We start from the raw sequence: 16,844 nt of genomic DNA on the forward strand, positions 1-16,844 counted from the left end.
ATGCCACCTTGGTGCTGCCGCCGGGGACTGCCCTCTGGGCTGCTAATCTTGCTGGGGGTGAGGGGGCTGGAGGTCACCTCACTGCAACCCTTCCAGCTCCCCATCAAAGGGAAAGAGGATGCCCCCCACGGGGCATTCGGAGCCAAGTGTATAATCCTGACATGCACTTGCCAGGGCCAACCTCACGGCAGGGGCCACCCGGGCCTCTGGGTTCCTCCATCTGATTATCGTGATGGTCTCCCAGGGGCGGGGCACTGTCTCTGCTCTTTCACGACACAGTGCCAATGTCGAGTCCTGCAGCTGACAGTTCTGGCCCCCTTTCTGCCCTTCCCCCACAGCTGCCCGTATACCATCCCTTTGTAGAGGATGACCCTCCACCCCCCGTCCATGTAGCTTGCAGAGCTCGTTCAGATGAACCATCTTGGGCTCCCCGTTCTCAGCAGGCTCTGGGATAGACACTACCTTCTTTGTTAAAGAAGCTGGGATCGAGGCTAAGAGAAGTGAGGACAGGGTCAGGTGGAGCTTGGAGGCCCGTGGCACATCTTATGGCCCCAGGGTGGCTTGACCATACGCATGGCTATGGGGCTACGCGCCAGACGCCGGCGCAGGCAGTGCACCTGCAGGGGTTCGAAACCCTTCTCTCGGGTGCCCGGGGGCTCAGTTGGCGAAGCATCTGCCTTGAGCTCAGGTCCCAGGGTCCTTGGGGTCGAGACCCACGTTGGGCTCCCTGCTCGGCGGGGGCTCTGCTTCTCCCTCTCCCTGTGCCTGCTGCTGCCCCTGCTGTGCTAGTTCTCCCTCTCCCTCTCCCTCTCCCTCTCCCTCTCTCTCTCTGTCAAACAAATACATACAAATCTTTTTTAAAAAAGCAAGAAATCCCTCTGTCAGGGGCCTCTGAAGGGCAGGGGCCCGGGAAGCTGGCCTTGGTTAGGGCAGGGCTCCTGCTGTGGGAAGGCCCCTGACAGGGTGCAGCCTGTTCATAGGAAAGGAAGTAGCTGACTGCAGAGCAGGTCAGAATGAGCCAAAAAAGCCCTGCTCCTTCTGAACTTGGCAGCCTCCCTGGCATGGGGTGGGAAAATCTCACCTGCGGGGTGGGAGCCAGTCACTGCTTTTCGTGAAGGCGGTGTTTCCAGAGATGGGCTCACATCCCAAAGATGCTGACAGGAGGAGCGAACAGTGTGGGAACAGACACCCTTGGGGAGGCAGGCAGCAAACAGCACATTTAGTTACAGCCTCAGCATCTCTTAGATGGGGTTCGGGATGCACCTCCCGGCATATCTCCCTGTCCACATCAGCAGGACCAACCTTTCCCCCAACATGCCTTGGGAAATACTGGGCAAGGTCCCTGTTGACATGTTTCCCTGGGAGAGGACACACCCACCTGCTGCCCTTGTCTTGTGTCACATTAGCAGGGACTCAGGGCACCATGGCTCCTGCTGAACATGCTCTGTTGCAGATGGACACTCACACTCTGCCTCTCACACATCTCTGGGGCCCTGAGGGCTGGGCCTGACTGCAACTGCTGTGCCAGGGATCTGCAGGTGCAGGCGCAGGAGGTTGGAGGCACAGGGGACCATAGGTTGCCAAAGCAATCAGAAATGTAGGTTACTCTGAATTCCCCACCCTTGAGGCTCGGCCTCAGAGGCCCGGGTGCAGGCCGCCCGGGATGGTGCAACCACCAAGGACGAAGTACAGGCCACCAGGTATGGAAGAGGGCAGAGGGAACAGAGAAGAAGGCAATAGAAGACCCTGACGCCAACTCCAGGTTCCCTCCAGTGTTGTCCGTCAAGGTCAGGGCTGAACTCTGGGCTCTGTAACCCTGTCTGACCCTGACATTCAGAAGGGTCTTCTCTGCTTTGTGGCCGAGCTGCCTGAGTCATATCCTCTCTCTGCAGAAACACTTCTCTTCCAAAAAGCCCTGCAGGTCCCCAGATGCATCCTCCTTCTGAAATGCCCCAGGAGTGTTGAGGGGCGGCTGGAATCACCTGCTTCAGGGAATTCAGAGGCTTTGTTGACAGGCACTTCTTCAGTTTTTCCTGTGTTTCTGGCAGTGTGTGAGCTACTCTGAGCGGGGGACGGTACTCAGGCAGCTTATAGGCCAATTCTGCGTAGTGAGTCTTCTGGTTTGACTACAAGGATCATCATTAAGCCAGGGATACCGAGTAGTGGGCGAGGGAGGGGATGGGCCCTTATTGTGTGAAGAATGAAGCAAAAAGGGGGCCAGGGAAAGCCTGGGGGGCCTCTTAAAAAGTACAAAATTATGAACACAAAACTAAATGTGAAAGCATTTATTTTTGAATCAGAGAACGGCAGCAAATTAAAAATTATAAAAAGCTAGCAACTACTATAAACATCACACGATCCCCAAAATAGCATTTTTACTAATTAGCTGCTTGCCAAACTGCAGGTAGCAAACACGGGAATGTACTGCTTCTTCTCTGATCATCTCTTCTACGGACGTTTTGTAATATGATTTTTCACAGTCAGAATTTAAAGATGATTCAGTCTTTGAAAAATAACTGAGAGGCTAAGTCAGTCTTTACTAGGGTTGCTACTGCAGGATGATTGGTATTTTATAAATTTCTCTCACTTCCAAAACTAGTTGGATACAGTCTTATAAATTTTAAGGATCACTGTCAAGCTTGGGGAAAATGCTACTAAGCCCTCCTTTTCCAGTTTGCTCAAGCGGTGACCGAACTCCCTCCCTTTGAACTGATGGCAGTCATTAGCCAGGCTGCTGTGCGCAGGGCTGGGCTGGGTGTGGCCACACATTATGAGCTGGAGGTAGACCCTGTGTTTTGGTGTGATGTCGCTCCAGGACTTGATTCAGGGGCCACAGAAGGGTTCCTGGGAGCGATCCCCACAGTAAGACGATTGCAACCACTGAAGGGCAGATAGAAGTAACTGCAAACCATGTAAATACATCCCACTAAGCTCACCCAAGTGTACCCGTAGCCAGCCTCCTCCTGGTCAGAGGCCCCGCACGCTGAGCCATGCCAGCACCACCCAACATGAGCAGAGACATGCTACAGGGCAGCTCAGCACGGGAACAGACCACTTTTTGGCCGACTGCTGCCAAATAGTTCAGCTTGCAAACATCACAAAACATGGAAATGTGTGGACACTCAGTGAGAGGTCCTGAGCTGGGCTTCACGAGCTCCATGGTGAATGTGGCTCTCACCAGGGGACAAAGGGCCAGAAAAGAGGACGTGGAGGATAGGGAGGCATGTCGTCAGGATTTTCGAGCTAGGAAAGCAGGTACATAGTCTAGGAACCTTCCTCGAGGTAAATCAGGGCAGGGCCTGTCTTCTCTCGTGGCCTGAGGCAGGTTGTCTAGAGGGCCGGGCACCCCGGAGCATCTGTGAAGAGGGAACGGCTACGGGGGAAGCCGGTGTGGTTCTCAAGGATGTTTCTTTCCCTCCTTACAAAACAAGCCGGTACAATCTTTGGCCATCAGGAAGGGCCTCTGACCTCCCCTTGCCACCTGACCGCCTTACATCCCTCTACCAAGAGCCACAACCCTTGGTTTCACTCTGAGAGGAGCAGCGAAAAGAGCAAATTCCTTGCCTCCCCCAAAGAGTCGGCAGGGATTTTATTCCCTGCACTCAGCCATGCATCGCGAAGGTGTTTGGGGAATGAAGGGAGAGAGGGCAGTGCAGGGGCCCTGGACACCTAGAGGCGGCCGGGCTCTGAGGAAGGAGGGTTGCCCAGGGGGTAGGGGTGGGCCTCAAAGATCAAGCCCACCCTCTACATGATTTTCCAGCAGCCCACCTGGCAGGTCCTGCAACCCGTGGCAGACGGTTACACGGTGAGGATCTTGGCTGCGCTCTTTACAACAAGGCACTGTGGGAGTGTGTGGTCTTCAAAACTGTAGTACAAGCACCTGTTGCCAGGTGGCCTGTGGGTCATTCATTCCCACTGCGGTAGTGAACTCCAGGGCAAGCACTTACAGAGGGTGTTTGTGATGCGCAGGCAGTGTTCTGTGAGAGTCACTTTGGGTGCTGTTCTGTAATAAAGAGTCTGGCTGGTCTGTATCCCCAGGTCCTGGGAGGGAGCCTCTAAACCCTCTAGAATGTTCTGAGTGTCAGGAGGGCCCTTGTCACACACGGTGGGCCTGCAGACAGTCCCAGCATAGGTCTGGCCATGTGACTAGAGGCTGAGATGGGCAACAGACTAGAGTGTGGGGGGCGCGTGGCTGGAGACTGAGTTCGCTCAGATGGCCAAGGATTCACTCAACCACGCCCCTGTAGCCAAAGTCCAGTGAGAACTCTGGACACTGGAGGCTGAGGGACGTCCTTGGTTGGTGACACACACCTGTGTGTGCTGCAAGGGTGACAAAGTTTCACATGTGGGCCCCCCTGGGCTTTGCCTTCTAAATTTCTTCTTTTGCTGCTTGTGAGTTGTATCCTTCATAATAATACTGTGGTCATACGTACAGGGTTTCTTCTGAGTTCTGTGAATCATTTCAATGAGGGGATAGCAGAGCCCCCGAATTGGTAGCTGGTTGGTCTGACATGCAGGTGGCCTGGGAGCCCGGAGCTTGTGGCTGATGACTGAAGTGAGGGCAGTCCTCTGGAGACAGGCCCTTACCCTGACGTGTCCAACTCCAGGTCAGGGGTGGCTTGGAAACAGAGTCACTGCAGACATGATTAGTTAAGATGACGTCACAGGATGGACCTGAACCCAGGATGACTGGTGTTCTTATCAAAACTGGAGATTTGGACGCAGTCGCCCTCTCGGGGAGGAAGCCAGGTGAAGATGAAGGCACGGATGGAGCGTCTACAAGGCAAGGAATGCCAGAGGCTACCAGCAGAGCAGCAGGAGTGGGGGCTGCCCTCACAGCACCTGGGGGACCTGGCTTGGCCACAGCCTGGTCTCAGACTCAGCGTCCAGAAGTGAGAGGCGCAAGTCTCTGTCCTGCGAGCCACTGGACGTGGGGCATGTTACAGCCGCCTTCAAAGGGTGAAGTTTATTCCCACAGTAATGACTTGGACACATTTTTTTAAATAGCAGACATCAAATTCCCCCCAGATCCTCCTGGGTGCCTCTTCTCTGCTCGGGCACTGGGGCACAGCATGCTGAAGGGCTCTGGGGTCTCCCTGTGGCCCGCACCCCTGCCACACAGAGACACCTTGCACACTGTGGGCCTGAGTCGTGAACACGAGCATGGGATCCAGGTTCACGTCCTGCACCAGAGCTTCCGTGCTGGTGACGTAACCTTGCCGACATCTGCACAGCAGAGGGGACACTTCCTAAGGGTGTTGCTAGGGCCGAACAGAAACACTTGGAGCACCTGCTCCAAACAGGGCCCTTTGCCTTTCCTCCCTCAGTCTATTTTTATTTTTAAGAAAGAAAGTGGGGGTTGGGGAGGGGGAGGCAGAGAGAATCTTAAGCAGGCTCTGTGCCCAGTGTGGGGCCCGATGGGGGCTCAATCTCACAGCCTCGAGAGCATGACCTGAGCCGCAATCAAGGTGGGACACATCACAACAGAAGCCACTGGGTGCTCCCAGCTCTGCTGTGAGGGCAGCCTCAGGAGTGTCCCTTGGCTGGCAGCGCCCAAGCCCTAAGCCGGGCTCCCCGGGTTCCTTCTGACCTGCCCCTTGCCCACGCTCCCAGCCTCTGCTCCCTGCTCCCCGGGGTCATGCCCTGCTCCCCGAGAGCTGTCTGCCACCTTGCGCTTGCTGTGGCCCTGCTGCAGTGCCTCCTCTCCTGTCCCACCTGGATCCTGACAGCCAGTGAGCCTACCTCATGCCCACATACTCTTTCCAAACAACCACTAACTTAGAAGAAAACTGGGGCCGGAGCAGGGGGCATGGGAAAAGAAAGTTCTCACCGAAAGGCCTGTCTGCACTCACTTCACACCAGGTACGGCCTGCCGCCTGTCTGCTTGGCTAACACTTTAGTCCCTGTTCCATGTTTCCAGTTCCATCCTCTGACGCAGGAGAGAGGGATCCATGCTGTTTGTAACGAATGTTCAGTTCAGATTAGTCTCCTCGGGTGCCCGGCTGAGGGAGAAGTGTAACTGCCCTCCCCCAATACCCTGCACAGCTCTTCCATGCAGCATCTGGGGATGATGACAGTGGTGGCCTGCTCACGACCAGCACCTGGATGCCCTCTCACATCCTCTTCATGTCTCAGTGAGGGTGCTGCTGTGGGTGCAGAGTGGAAGGCGGCGGGAGCACAGCCTGAGGTGGGCAAGGAGGTCAGGTCTCCCTGGGTGACTGAGTGCCACCTACGCGGGTCACCGAAGCCCTCTCTATGCAAATGACTCTTCCAGGACGTCTTTTGTCGGGCCTGACAGTCCCACCTGCAGAACAGATTGTGTGGGGTTGTACTCGGGGTGTGCAGGGGGCCACTGTTGACATGCAGGAGGACACCTGTCACTCATCCAGTGAGTATCACATGTTCACAGCTGGGGGGATACTTGCAGCCAGGAACCCACTGGAAGACTTTACGACAGGGCTTTGTCGGATGGTGAGGATGCCAAAGGCACTGACTAACAGCCCTGGGCAGCCTGCCTGTATGGGGAGGTGGCTGCAGAGAAGTGAGGCCGGGAAGTGGCCCCCTGGGGTATCCCCTGGAGAACCTGAGTCCCACAGGCCTGGGGCACCCCTGGGGGATGGCCTGTAGGCTGGCTGAGTGTGCCAAGAGCAGGTGTGCCCAGTGCACATGATCCCGTGACAGTCTTTTGATTTCAATCATTTTGGGATGCAAACAGTCCCCAAATATTCAGGGCACCATTTCCAGGAGCTTCAAAGCTTTCTTTTTGTCTCATTCTTATCTTTTCTTCTAAGCAGGAGGACCTTTTGATTTTTTCCCACCCAAAGTCTCTTGCTGCTAAATACGTAGCACTTCTTGTTGGGTCAGACGCGGGAAGTCACAGGCCCGCCCGTGGGCCCCCCTGTACCCCCACAGCAGCCCCCAGGGAGGAACCCGCAGGCTCCCTGGAAGTTTGGAAATATCTGCGTGGGAAAGAGCACTGGACCCCAAGTCGGAAGTCCTAGAGTGAAGCTTCCTTCACACGGAAGCGCAGGCAGTCAGCCACCACCGGTCGTAGCTTCGTCATCTGTGAAACAGGAGGCAAAACCACAGCCTCGCCTCTACCGCAGGGTGACCATGGGAATCCCACGGTGACCGGGCGACGGGATGCACAGCAAGTGCATGGGAGCCCATGCACATAGAAGGCCCCATCTGAGGTCCTGTCGCCACTCACATCATACACACAACTGGCTTCTTCAAATAGGCTGTGATTTCACAGCCCTCTGCAGGGTCGGGACTCTGAAGAGCATGTTTGGAGCCCTCCCGTGGCTCTCAGATACCAAAGGGAGGCAAAAGCCCACACCAGAGCCTGCTGGCTGCCATTTCCCGTCACTTCTGATGCCCACCCTTGGATTTTTTTCTGCCTCCTTACCTGTCAGACCACCAGCCGTCACTTCTCTCTCCTCTAAGGCACCCATCTGGTCCCTCATCTCCTGCCTCCACGCCGTCATGGATTCAACCAGATCATGCAGTTTCTTGGAATCGGGTGCAAAGAGAGGGCCGGCTGCTGGCTCGGGTGAGATGGAGACAGGCCCATGGGTGCAGGCTGTGCACTGTCTGGTCAGCAGCTGATACCCCCTCCACCTTCCATCTCGCCTGTGGCCCAGGCGAACGAGGCTGTAGACGACGGGCCCGCGGTCCTTACTCACAAGTCCAAAACGTATCCTGCACGGGGGAGTCGCCAGCCAGCCCCACCGGAGCTCGCCACACAGACAGCAGAGGAGACCGCCGCTCAAGCTGATAGAAACAGCTTGGCTCTGCCCAGCTGTCCTACCCCAGCTTCTAGGTTTCAGTCTTCGCTTCCCTTCTTCCCACACGCCCTGGCTCTGCTCCACCCGGTAAGTTGGGCTCATGTCCACGGAGCACTGCGCTAACCACTTGGCATTCTTCATTCTATCCAATCCTCAGCACAACCCTGTGAAATGGGTTCTGTTATTTCCTTCTTACAGGTATGAAAATTGGCCTTAGAGGATAAATAACTTGCTCAAGGTCACACAATTTTTAAGGAATAGAATCAGGGTTCATACCCTGACTGGTACTCTGTAGAATCCTTTCTCTGGGGCATTATTACATACAGTGAATTCAAGGCCCTGCTGAATCCTAAAGGTCCAGATTCTCACCCACAGAAGCTGCGGTGGCCTGTACAAGACTTCACACGTGCCCAGTAGTCCACGGGGAATGACGTACAATCTTCTCCAGAGAGTCCAGGGGAAGCCAGCCAGCACTGGGTGGTGAGGGTACCCAAGACCTGGGCTACAGGCACTGAACAGGGAGGTGGTATGATTTCTGCAGCAGCAGGAAGCTTCCTTGAAAAATACTGCCTCCACCTGCTGGCTGATGCCTGAAAATCCCTTTCCCGGGGATTCAACTTTTGGTTTCACAGCAAGGGGTCAAACTTCAAATACAAATGTCGCTGGGCTGGATGGCTGTGTGGATGGACGTGTAAATGACTGACCACGGCTTCCCTTTTAAGATCCATGGAGGATTTTAAGAAGGAAGCTCCTCGCAGTGCTCCTGTGGGGATGAGGAAGCACGGGAAGAGGGACGGGGGTGGGCAGCAGACTGTGGATGGAAGCTCTACTGAGGGCCGAGGGATGCAGACGGGAGACCAGGAGAGGAGAGACTCAACCCACTCCAGAATGCTGTCTGCCATCAGCCCCAGCTCCAGACATGCCCTCTCCCTTAAACCCCTGAAGTTGTTTCCTTCACAGAGGTGCACTGGGCCAGAACTTGTTGGAAACCCTTTAAGTAAAACCTGAGAAGATAGAAACCTATTTTGCAGAAGAATTCTCCAGGCCAGCTGCCTTCTCTTTTTGGACTCTGACTTGAGGATGATTGGCTCTGGGTAACTGCCTCTGCTTGGCCGCCACATGGGCACATCAGTGACACTGCACAGTGTGTGGGAGGTCCCACACACACGTGGTAGGCTGGGCACACAGTATGCCCCACTATTTGTTAAGTCCAGTGGCACAGGCTTTCCTAATTTTTTCCCATCACAAAGTAAAAAAATGTCAAATTTCAGCTGATCAGGAATCATTCTGTTATAGAATTAAGTCAAACCCCTGCTCCTTCCCTACCAACCTGGTGCCCTGCCCTTCTCAGGCTTGCCCTGCCTTCCTGGCTGACTCACCTCTGGTGCTCTCATTCTGTTGTCTTGCAGGACAGATTTTTATGAAGAAAAAAATATATATATATATAACTTAAAGATTTTATTTGTTTATTCCCGAGAGACACAGAGAGAGGCAGAGACACAGGCAGAGGGAGAAGCAGTCTCCATGCAGGGAGCCCGATGTGGCACTCGATCCCAGGACCCCGGGGTCATGCACTGAGCTGAGCCACCCAGGTGCCCCTATATTTTATTTTTTAACTGCAAAGTGGCACGGGTTCATTTTTTAAACGACTCCATCATTAAAGAAGTAAACTTTAAAGTGAAAATCATTTCTGATTCTCAGGATACCCTCAACCCCATGTCCTACAGGGGAATTACAACTTAGCCCCACTCCTGTTTTTCCTTCCCTCTCTCCTGACACATATGTATACTTTCTTTCCAAAAATAAAATGATTTTATTTTATTATACTTTACCTTAACTACTATCTTCACTTCATTGATCACAGAAAACTTCTCATTGGGATAAAATGAACTTTTTAAATAGTAGCCCAATGCAGAATCTCTGTTTCTTGGTTTATAATCTCTGTTTAAAGCTCTTTAAGTTTTTGTCCCAAATGCCCTGTTCTCTGTGTGAGTTCGGGTCATCTGAAACGTGTCAGGCTATGTTAGCTCACTTTGTCAAGCTGTTGATGGTAGTGAGATGCTCATCCAGAGGGTGATTAGTATAATTTGCTTATCAGCTCATACCTGGATCTAAAACACGTAGGCGTGGGGGTGGCTTAGAAAGTACGGGTACCCCTGTCCTTCTCTGCCATCGATAAAGAAAAGGCTGTCGAGAGAAGCCAGATCAGACTGTTGGCTGAGGAAGTCACCCCGATGGTCTGAAACAGCAGAGACAGGTGGACTGATGTGCCAGCAAGCAGAAGAGCCTGCCTGGGACGGGGGCCTTCTGGGGCTCTCCCTCGCTCAGTTTGGGACCCCTCCCTTCCAGGCCATCCCCGCCGAGTGCTGTGGGGAAGACTTGGGGCAGAGTCCAAGGTGGACCATGGCTTCATGCTGTCTGGCTTTACTGGTCTCACTACTGAGAACCTGCAGCTTCGGTCTCAACTCTTCCCATCAGCCAGAGGGGAGCAGAAGGACAAGTCACACTTTCTCAGATGGCTCCAGTCAGCCACGCAGCTAAATGAAGGGAGTAAAGTTCTTCTTAGTTGCAATAAGAGAAGCCACTCAATAGAGTTTAAGCAAAAACGATGGGTTCCTCCAGGAGTATTTGGCGCAGACAAGGGGCAAGAGCAGAGTCAAGCTCCCTAAGGAAACATTGACCAGTCAAGCTCCCTAAGGAAACATTGACCAGAGAGCTCTCCTGCAACTGGACCAAGGCTTTCTCTCTCTCCACAGTTTATCCACCCCTGGCTCCCCATGTTTACGTGGCACCCTCTGTGTGCAAGTGTGGACCTGTCCAGCTCAGCAGCTGCATGCGCTTTGCTCTGCTAAGAGGGGCAGCACACCTGACCCACTTCCTGTTGGACAGGGTGGGAACACGGATAGTGAGTCTGCGGCTGAAGGGGGATGTCCAGAGAGGCAGAGGAGTGACCCAGCCCTTGTTCTGTTGCTGCTCCATCTCCACGCAGCCCCGTGTCCAGCAGCGCTGCCCCCCTTCCCACACATCTGGGAGGACGAGAACTCTCTGTCTGAGGCTGAAGGAGTTTTGTGGCAAACTCTGGGACTGTTAAGGATATCTAGTCTACAGAAGCTTCTCACCTAAATACAAACTCCATGAAGTCAGGGACCTCGTCCGGAGTATTGAGCTTCAGTCCTCAGAAGCTAGATTGTAGTTGACATTGAAATACTTGTTGATTAAATAATATTTTTACCTTAAAACAGCTTTGTTGAGTGACACACAACTGCACACACTTAAAGTGTGCAATTTTGATACATTCTGACATACATATGCACCTGTGAAATCATCACCAATCCAAGCAATCAACTCGTGTCACCCCTAGAAGTTTCCATGCCTCTTTGCCTCTCTCCATCCCTAGGCAACCATTAATCTTTTTACTATTACTGTAGATGACATTTTCTAGAATTCTATATACATGGAATCTTACAGTATTTCATTATTCACTCATTCATTTAGGTCTGACTTCTTTCATTCAGCATAATTACTTTGAGATCCATCCACATTGTTGCAAATGGTTCATTCCCTGTTATTGCTAAGTAATAATTCCACTGTATGGATATACCACAGTTTGTGCATCTGAATGCTGATAGATATTTGGGTAGCTTCCAGTTTTTCCTCTATGAAACACAAAGCTACTATGAACATTTGTATACAAATCTTTGCATGGACATATACTTTCATTTCTTTTGGGTAAATAGAAGTGGAATGTCTGGATCATATGGTAGATGTAAATTTAACTTTTAAAGAAACTGCCAAAACATTTTTCAAAATGGTCATAACACTGATTTTCTGATATTAAGCCAAACTTGCATTCCTGAGATAAAACACATTTCGTCAATATGCATTTTTCTTCATATATATTGCTAAATTCAATGTCCTAAAATTTCGTTTAGACATTTTGTACCTATCTTAATGGGAGACATTAATCTCTTGTCTTCTTTTCTTGTAATGTTTTTGTCAGGCTTTGCTATCACTCTAATGCTTAGAATGAATTGGGAAGTATTCCTTTCTAATTTTTTTTTGTTTGTTTTTTCCTTTCTAATTTTTTGAAATAATTTATAAAATTAGTACTCTTTGTTCCTTAAATATTTGGTAGAATTCTCCTGTGAAGCTATTTAGGCCTGGAGTTTTCTTTGTGGAAGGGTTTTGAACTACACATTTTCTATTTCTTATTTTTAAAATATATCGTTTATTAGTTCATGAGAGAGAAAGACAGAGAGAGAGAGACAGAGACAGAGAGACAGAGACTCAGGCAGAGGGAGAAGCAGGCTCCACACGGAGCCCGATGCGGAACGCAAACCCGGGACTCCAGGATCATGCCCTGGGCAGAAGGCAGGTGCTAAACCTTGAGCCATTCAGGGATTCCCAAAATTCACCATTTTAAAACATACCATCCAGTGGTTTCTAGTGTAGTGGCAACATTGCAGGACCATCATTACTAATTCTGGAACATTTTCATGATCCCAACACAAAACCTCATACTCGTTGGAAGTCACACTATTTTTCCCCAACTCTCAGCCCCCAGTGCCACTAATTTATCTTCTGTCTCTATGAATTTGTCTATTTTGTACAGCTCACAGACATGGAATCATACAACAGGTGGCCTTTTGTGACTGGCTACTGTCACTTAGCAAAATGATTTCAAGATTCATTCATGATGTAGCATGCATATCAGCACTTCATTCTGCTTCATGATGCAAAGAGCCAAAACCATCATGAAAAAGAACAATGTTGGAAGACCCACCTTCTGATTCTAAAAACTACAAAACTACAAAAATTTAATTATCAGGATAGTGTACTGACATAAGGAGACACGAATGAAGCTGGACCTCTCTCCCACACCATCTACAACAATGAATTCAACAGGGATCAAAGCCTCAAACATAAGACCTGAAACTATAAAACTTTCAGAAATCATAGATGTAAATCTTCATGACCTTGGATTTGATCCCAAATGCAAAAACAACAAAAGAAAATATAAACTGGGTATCATCCAAATAAAAAAAAAAGTGCTTCAAAGGACAACACTAAAAAAAAAAAGCAAAAGATAACTCACAGTATAACAGAAATTTTTTTCCTGCAAATTATATATCTGTAAGGGGTTTATATCTAGAATATATAAAGAACTTTTACAATTCTATAATAAAAAACCCAATTAAAAACAGGCAAGCAATCTAAACAAACAGTTCTCCAGAGAAGGTCTATAAGTGGCCAATAAGCACACGAAAAGATGCTCAATGTCATTAACCACCAGGGAAATGGAAATCAAAACCACAATGCCACACCACCTCATACCCACTAGGGTGGCCAGAATAAAAACAAACAAAACAGAAATTGAGAAGTGTTACTAACAATCTGGAGAAACTGAACCCTTGTTGCTGGTGAGAATGTAAAATGGTGCCACCAGGTTGGAAAACATTCTAGTAGTTCCTCAAACAGTAACACATGACTCAATAATCTCACTCCTAGGTTTATATCAAAGACAAATGAAAATGGAAACCTATGGACCCACAAAAGTTGGTTCATGAACGTTCACAGCAGCATCATTTACTATAGCTGAGAAGTGAAAACAAACCCAATGTCCATCAACCAAGGAACAGATACAGAAAATGTGGTGTGTCCAAATATTTGGATGTCATTTGGCAATAAACAGAAGTGAATTGGTGAGACCCGCTACCATGTGAATGGAGCTTGAAAATATAGTAGTGAAAGTGAAAAGAAAGAATCCAGTCACAGAGGTCCACATACCATACGATCCTATTTATATGAAATGCCAGGAATACACAAATCCATAAAGAAAGACGGTAGATTTCTTGCCCAGGATTGAAGAAGGGGAGGATGGAGACCATAGGGAGTGATGACTCAAGGGGTTGAGGTTTTATGTGTGTGGGGGGGAATGAAGATGTTTTAAAATGGATTCTGGCTCCTAAATCTGGGAAACGAGCAAGGGGTAGTGGAAGGGGAGGTGGGCGGGGGGATGGGGTGACTGGGTGATGGGCACTGAGGGGGGTACTTGATGGGATGAGCACTGGGTGTCATACTATATGCTGGCAAATTGAACTCCAGTAAAAAAATATACATAAAAAATTGATTCTAGGGGCACCTGGGTGGCTGTCGGTTGAGTGTCCGAACTCTTGGTTTCTGCTTAGGTCATGATCTCAGTCAGCACTGTGGGATTGAGCCTACACATCAGGCTTCCTGCTCAGCATGGAACCTGCTTGAGGTTCTCTTTCTCCCCCCACTCCTCCCACAACTCATGCATGCTCTCTCTTTCAAATAAATTAATTCTTTAAAAATAAAATAAAAATTGATTCTGGAGACAGATGCACAACTCTGAATTTACTAAAAGCCAGTGAAATGTACATTTTAAATGGGTGAATTGTACAGTATGTTGATTACGTCTCCATAAAATTAGTTTGAAGGCCAAAAGAAACCACCGTTCTACTGAAATGAGCACCCTAGCTGGCAGCCTTCTCCCAAATAGCTGTGCACTGGGGCAGTGAAGCAGGCCCTGGCCCCAGTAAGTTTCCAGTGGGGAGAGATAGAAGGAAAAAGCTGTGCAGGAGCACTGGGGAGGACAGCAGGTGGACATGGGAAGGTGCGAGCACAGTGAGAAGGTGGGAGAATGTGTGGGGCCCACAGAGAAAAGGAAGGACCCAGGACACAAGGATTGCAATTTCCTGTCCAGGCCTCACTACCTTTGCTTACTGTGGGCCCCAGGGAAGGTTACAAAGCTGCTCTGTTCTCTGGCTTTCTTAATGGGGAAAGCAGAAGTGCTCCCCACTTCATGAGTCTCCCCTCTTCTCATCACAGAAAGTACCTGTGAGACCTTGAAATCTGGAGCCGAGTCCAGTTGCATCCATTGCTGTCCAGGTCCCCAGAGGCAGGTCTGGTCCAGGCTCTGCTTCTCATTAGGGTCTTTGATGAGCCTCAGGGTTTCCCTAGTCCTCACAGTTATCAACTAAGGACAATAATTAACCTGACCTGCCGCCCTCAGAGGGTTGGTATGAGGATCCAGAGTTATCACTGGTGAGAAAGAACTCCCAGAGTGCATTACTATGAATTCCAGGAAAAATTTCAGGGTAGATATGATGATATTGATCCTCCCGCTACAGGAGCCATCAGCTGTTTACGCTCTCTCATTAGCATTTGCAAATAGGTCAGGGTCAGGGTTGAGGGCAGCTGGTGACCATAGAATAGAGCTAAGACAAAAGGCCTATAGGGACCACTAGGAAAATGGGAAATGATAAAAATTCATCCCCAAGAACATGAGTCCTGCTTTTCACAGCTGCCTAATTGAGCTCACTGCCAGGAGGACACGTGGTTTCTGCAGATGGTCGTCATTCTGCATAGAAGATAGAGCAATACCATCTTCACGACCATACCCTAGGGTCTCCCACACCCTGGAAGCCAGCTGTCCAGGACATCTGGGGACACAGGAGAGACAAGCATGGTGCAGCAGGCAGAACAAGGAAAGGCTCCTCCTTTCCTGCTGCCTCAGACAACATGGGGATCATGTCAGGTGTGTGATGGACAGCATAGGCATGAACAATCATCATGGAGGAGAGGAGAAAGAAGAAAGAATGAGCATCAGTGGCACAAAGGCTTGCCCCTTCCCAAAACAGCTGTGCCAGGACATGCTTTCTGGTTGCTGCTCCACGTGCCTGGAATTGGAGCTGGTGATGGACATCTAAAGGAGGACATCTGAGGAGGCCGGACCCTCCTCTCCAGTCTCCACAAGGGAAAGGGTGCAGGGGTAGGGGCGACAGGCGCTCACTGCTGGGATCCATTCTGAAGGGCCAACACCAACGTCTGTTCTGATTGGTTGTCCCCAGGCTTACCAATCATTAAAATATTCTGGAAATCAACCATACTGTGTAACCTCAGTACTAGAATCGGTCCTTGGTTAGATTGCAAAAGTGCCAACATTTAGTGGTTTGGCCTCCTTGTGGGTCAAACACACTCTTCCAAGTGCAGTGCTTCTTCATCTGTCCATTCAGACAATTCATTCCAATAAAGGTTCTTTGACTTGCTTCCACTCTTCCTCACTCCCTCAATTTGTATCTTAGATGAGGAACTAAAGCAGGTCAGCTGCCTCAATAACATTCATCATTATTGGGAGAATTCTAGGTGTTGGAAAACACAGACACCCTCTCCAACTGTGATTAATAATCATTGTGAAAAAGAGCTAATATTGACCGAGTGTTTCCCAGATGCCTGACGTAGTGCCATGCACTTGTGAGAGGCAGGATCTAGTACTCTGAGGACGGAGCCAGCCCAAGGCAGGTGAAGCAACCAGTTCTGGGCCACACAGCACGAGTGAGGAGGCTGATCTTCCTTCCCAGGGGCACGGCACCCCAGAAGAGCCTGTCCCATGGTCTGCAACAGAGGCAGCAGTGGAGGCAGGGCTGCCATCTGGGTGAGGAGGTAAGACACACATGACACGTCAGGCACTGCACAATAGAATGCGGGATAGGACCAGCGTGCACCTGCTTCTGGGCCAGATGCCCATGTGCTTCACCCTTGTCTCTCACAGATGGATCATTTGGACTTACCACTCTTTCGTAATAAATAAGTTCTTGGTAAATGGACTCTTGCAACAAACTTTTGTAACCTCCCATCTGAAAAGGTTACTGTGATAAAAACCATGTCTATTCCTGTTGCACATTTTTGGGAACTACAGAAAAATAAACAGAAGTGAAAAAATCTTCTTTTTATTTATTATCTTGTCTAACCATTGTTGACATTTGGGAGTTTTTAGCCTCTAGCCAATTCTAATGCGTCATTCTTTCCTTTGTATTTCAAACTGTTATGAATGATCACCATCTATACAATGCTGTATCTTGCTTTTTAAACCTAATCATTATTACATAAACATTTTCTATGCTATTGCAAACTCTTCAAAAAACACTATTGAAAATAGTTGTATCGTATTCTATTTAGTGGATAAGCCAGTTTACTTAAACACGCCCTAATCTCCAAAATGATTTTAAGTTTAGATGCTCATGTGTGATTTCA

General features: G+C 49.8%; 1 protein-coding gene across 5 annotated transcripts in view; it reads right to left on the minus strand.

Moving 5' to 3' along the window:
- MAPK4 (mitogen-activated protein kinase 4) overlaps nt 1-16,844 on the minus strand; it is a 142,624-nt gene that overhangs the window by 26,256 nt on the left and 99,524 nt on the right. The window contains exon 1 of one of the 5 annotated variants that reach the window (XM_026006042.2): nt 14,647-14,799. The exons of 3 other annotated variants lie outside the window; for them this stretch is intronic. In XM_026006042.2, the coding sequence (XP_025861827.1) occupies nt 14,647-14,685 (39 nt within the window). In that variant the 5' untranslated portion in view covers nt 14,686-14,799. Of the gene's footprint in view, nt 1-1,081; nt 1,265-14,646; nt 14,800-16,844 lie in introns of those variants that run through there. One more of the 5 variants, XM_026006044.2, reaches the window with a different exon arrangement.

The sequence above is a fragment of the Vulpes vulpes genome, chromosome 13 (assembly GCF_048418805.1).
Source record: "Vulpes vulpes isolate BD-2025 chromosome 13, VulVul3, whole genome shotgun sequence".
NCBI lineage: Eukaryota > Metazoa > Chordata > Mammalia > Carnivora > Canidae > Vulpes > Vulpes vulpes.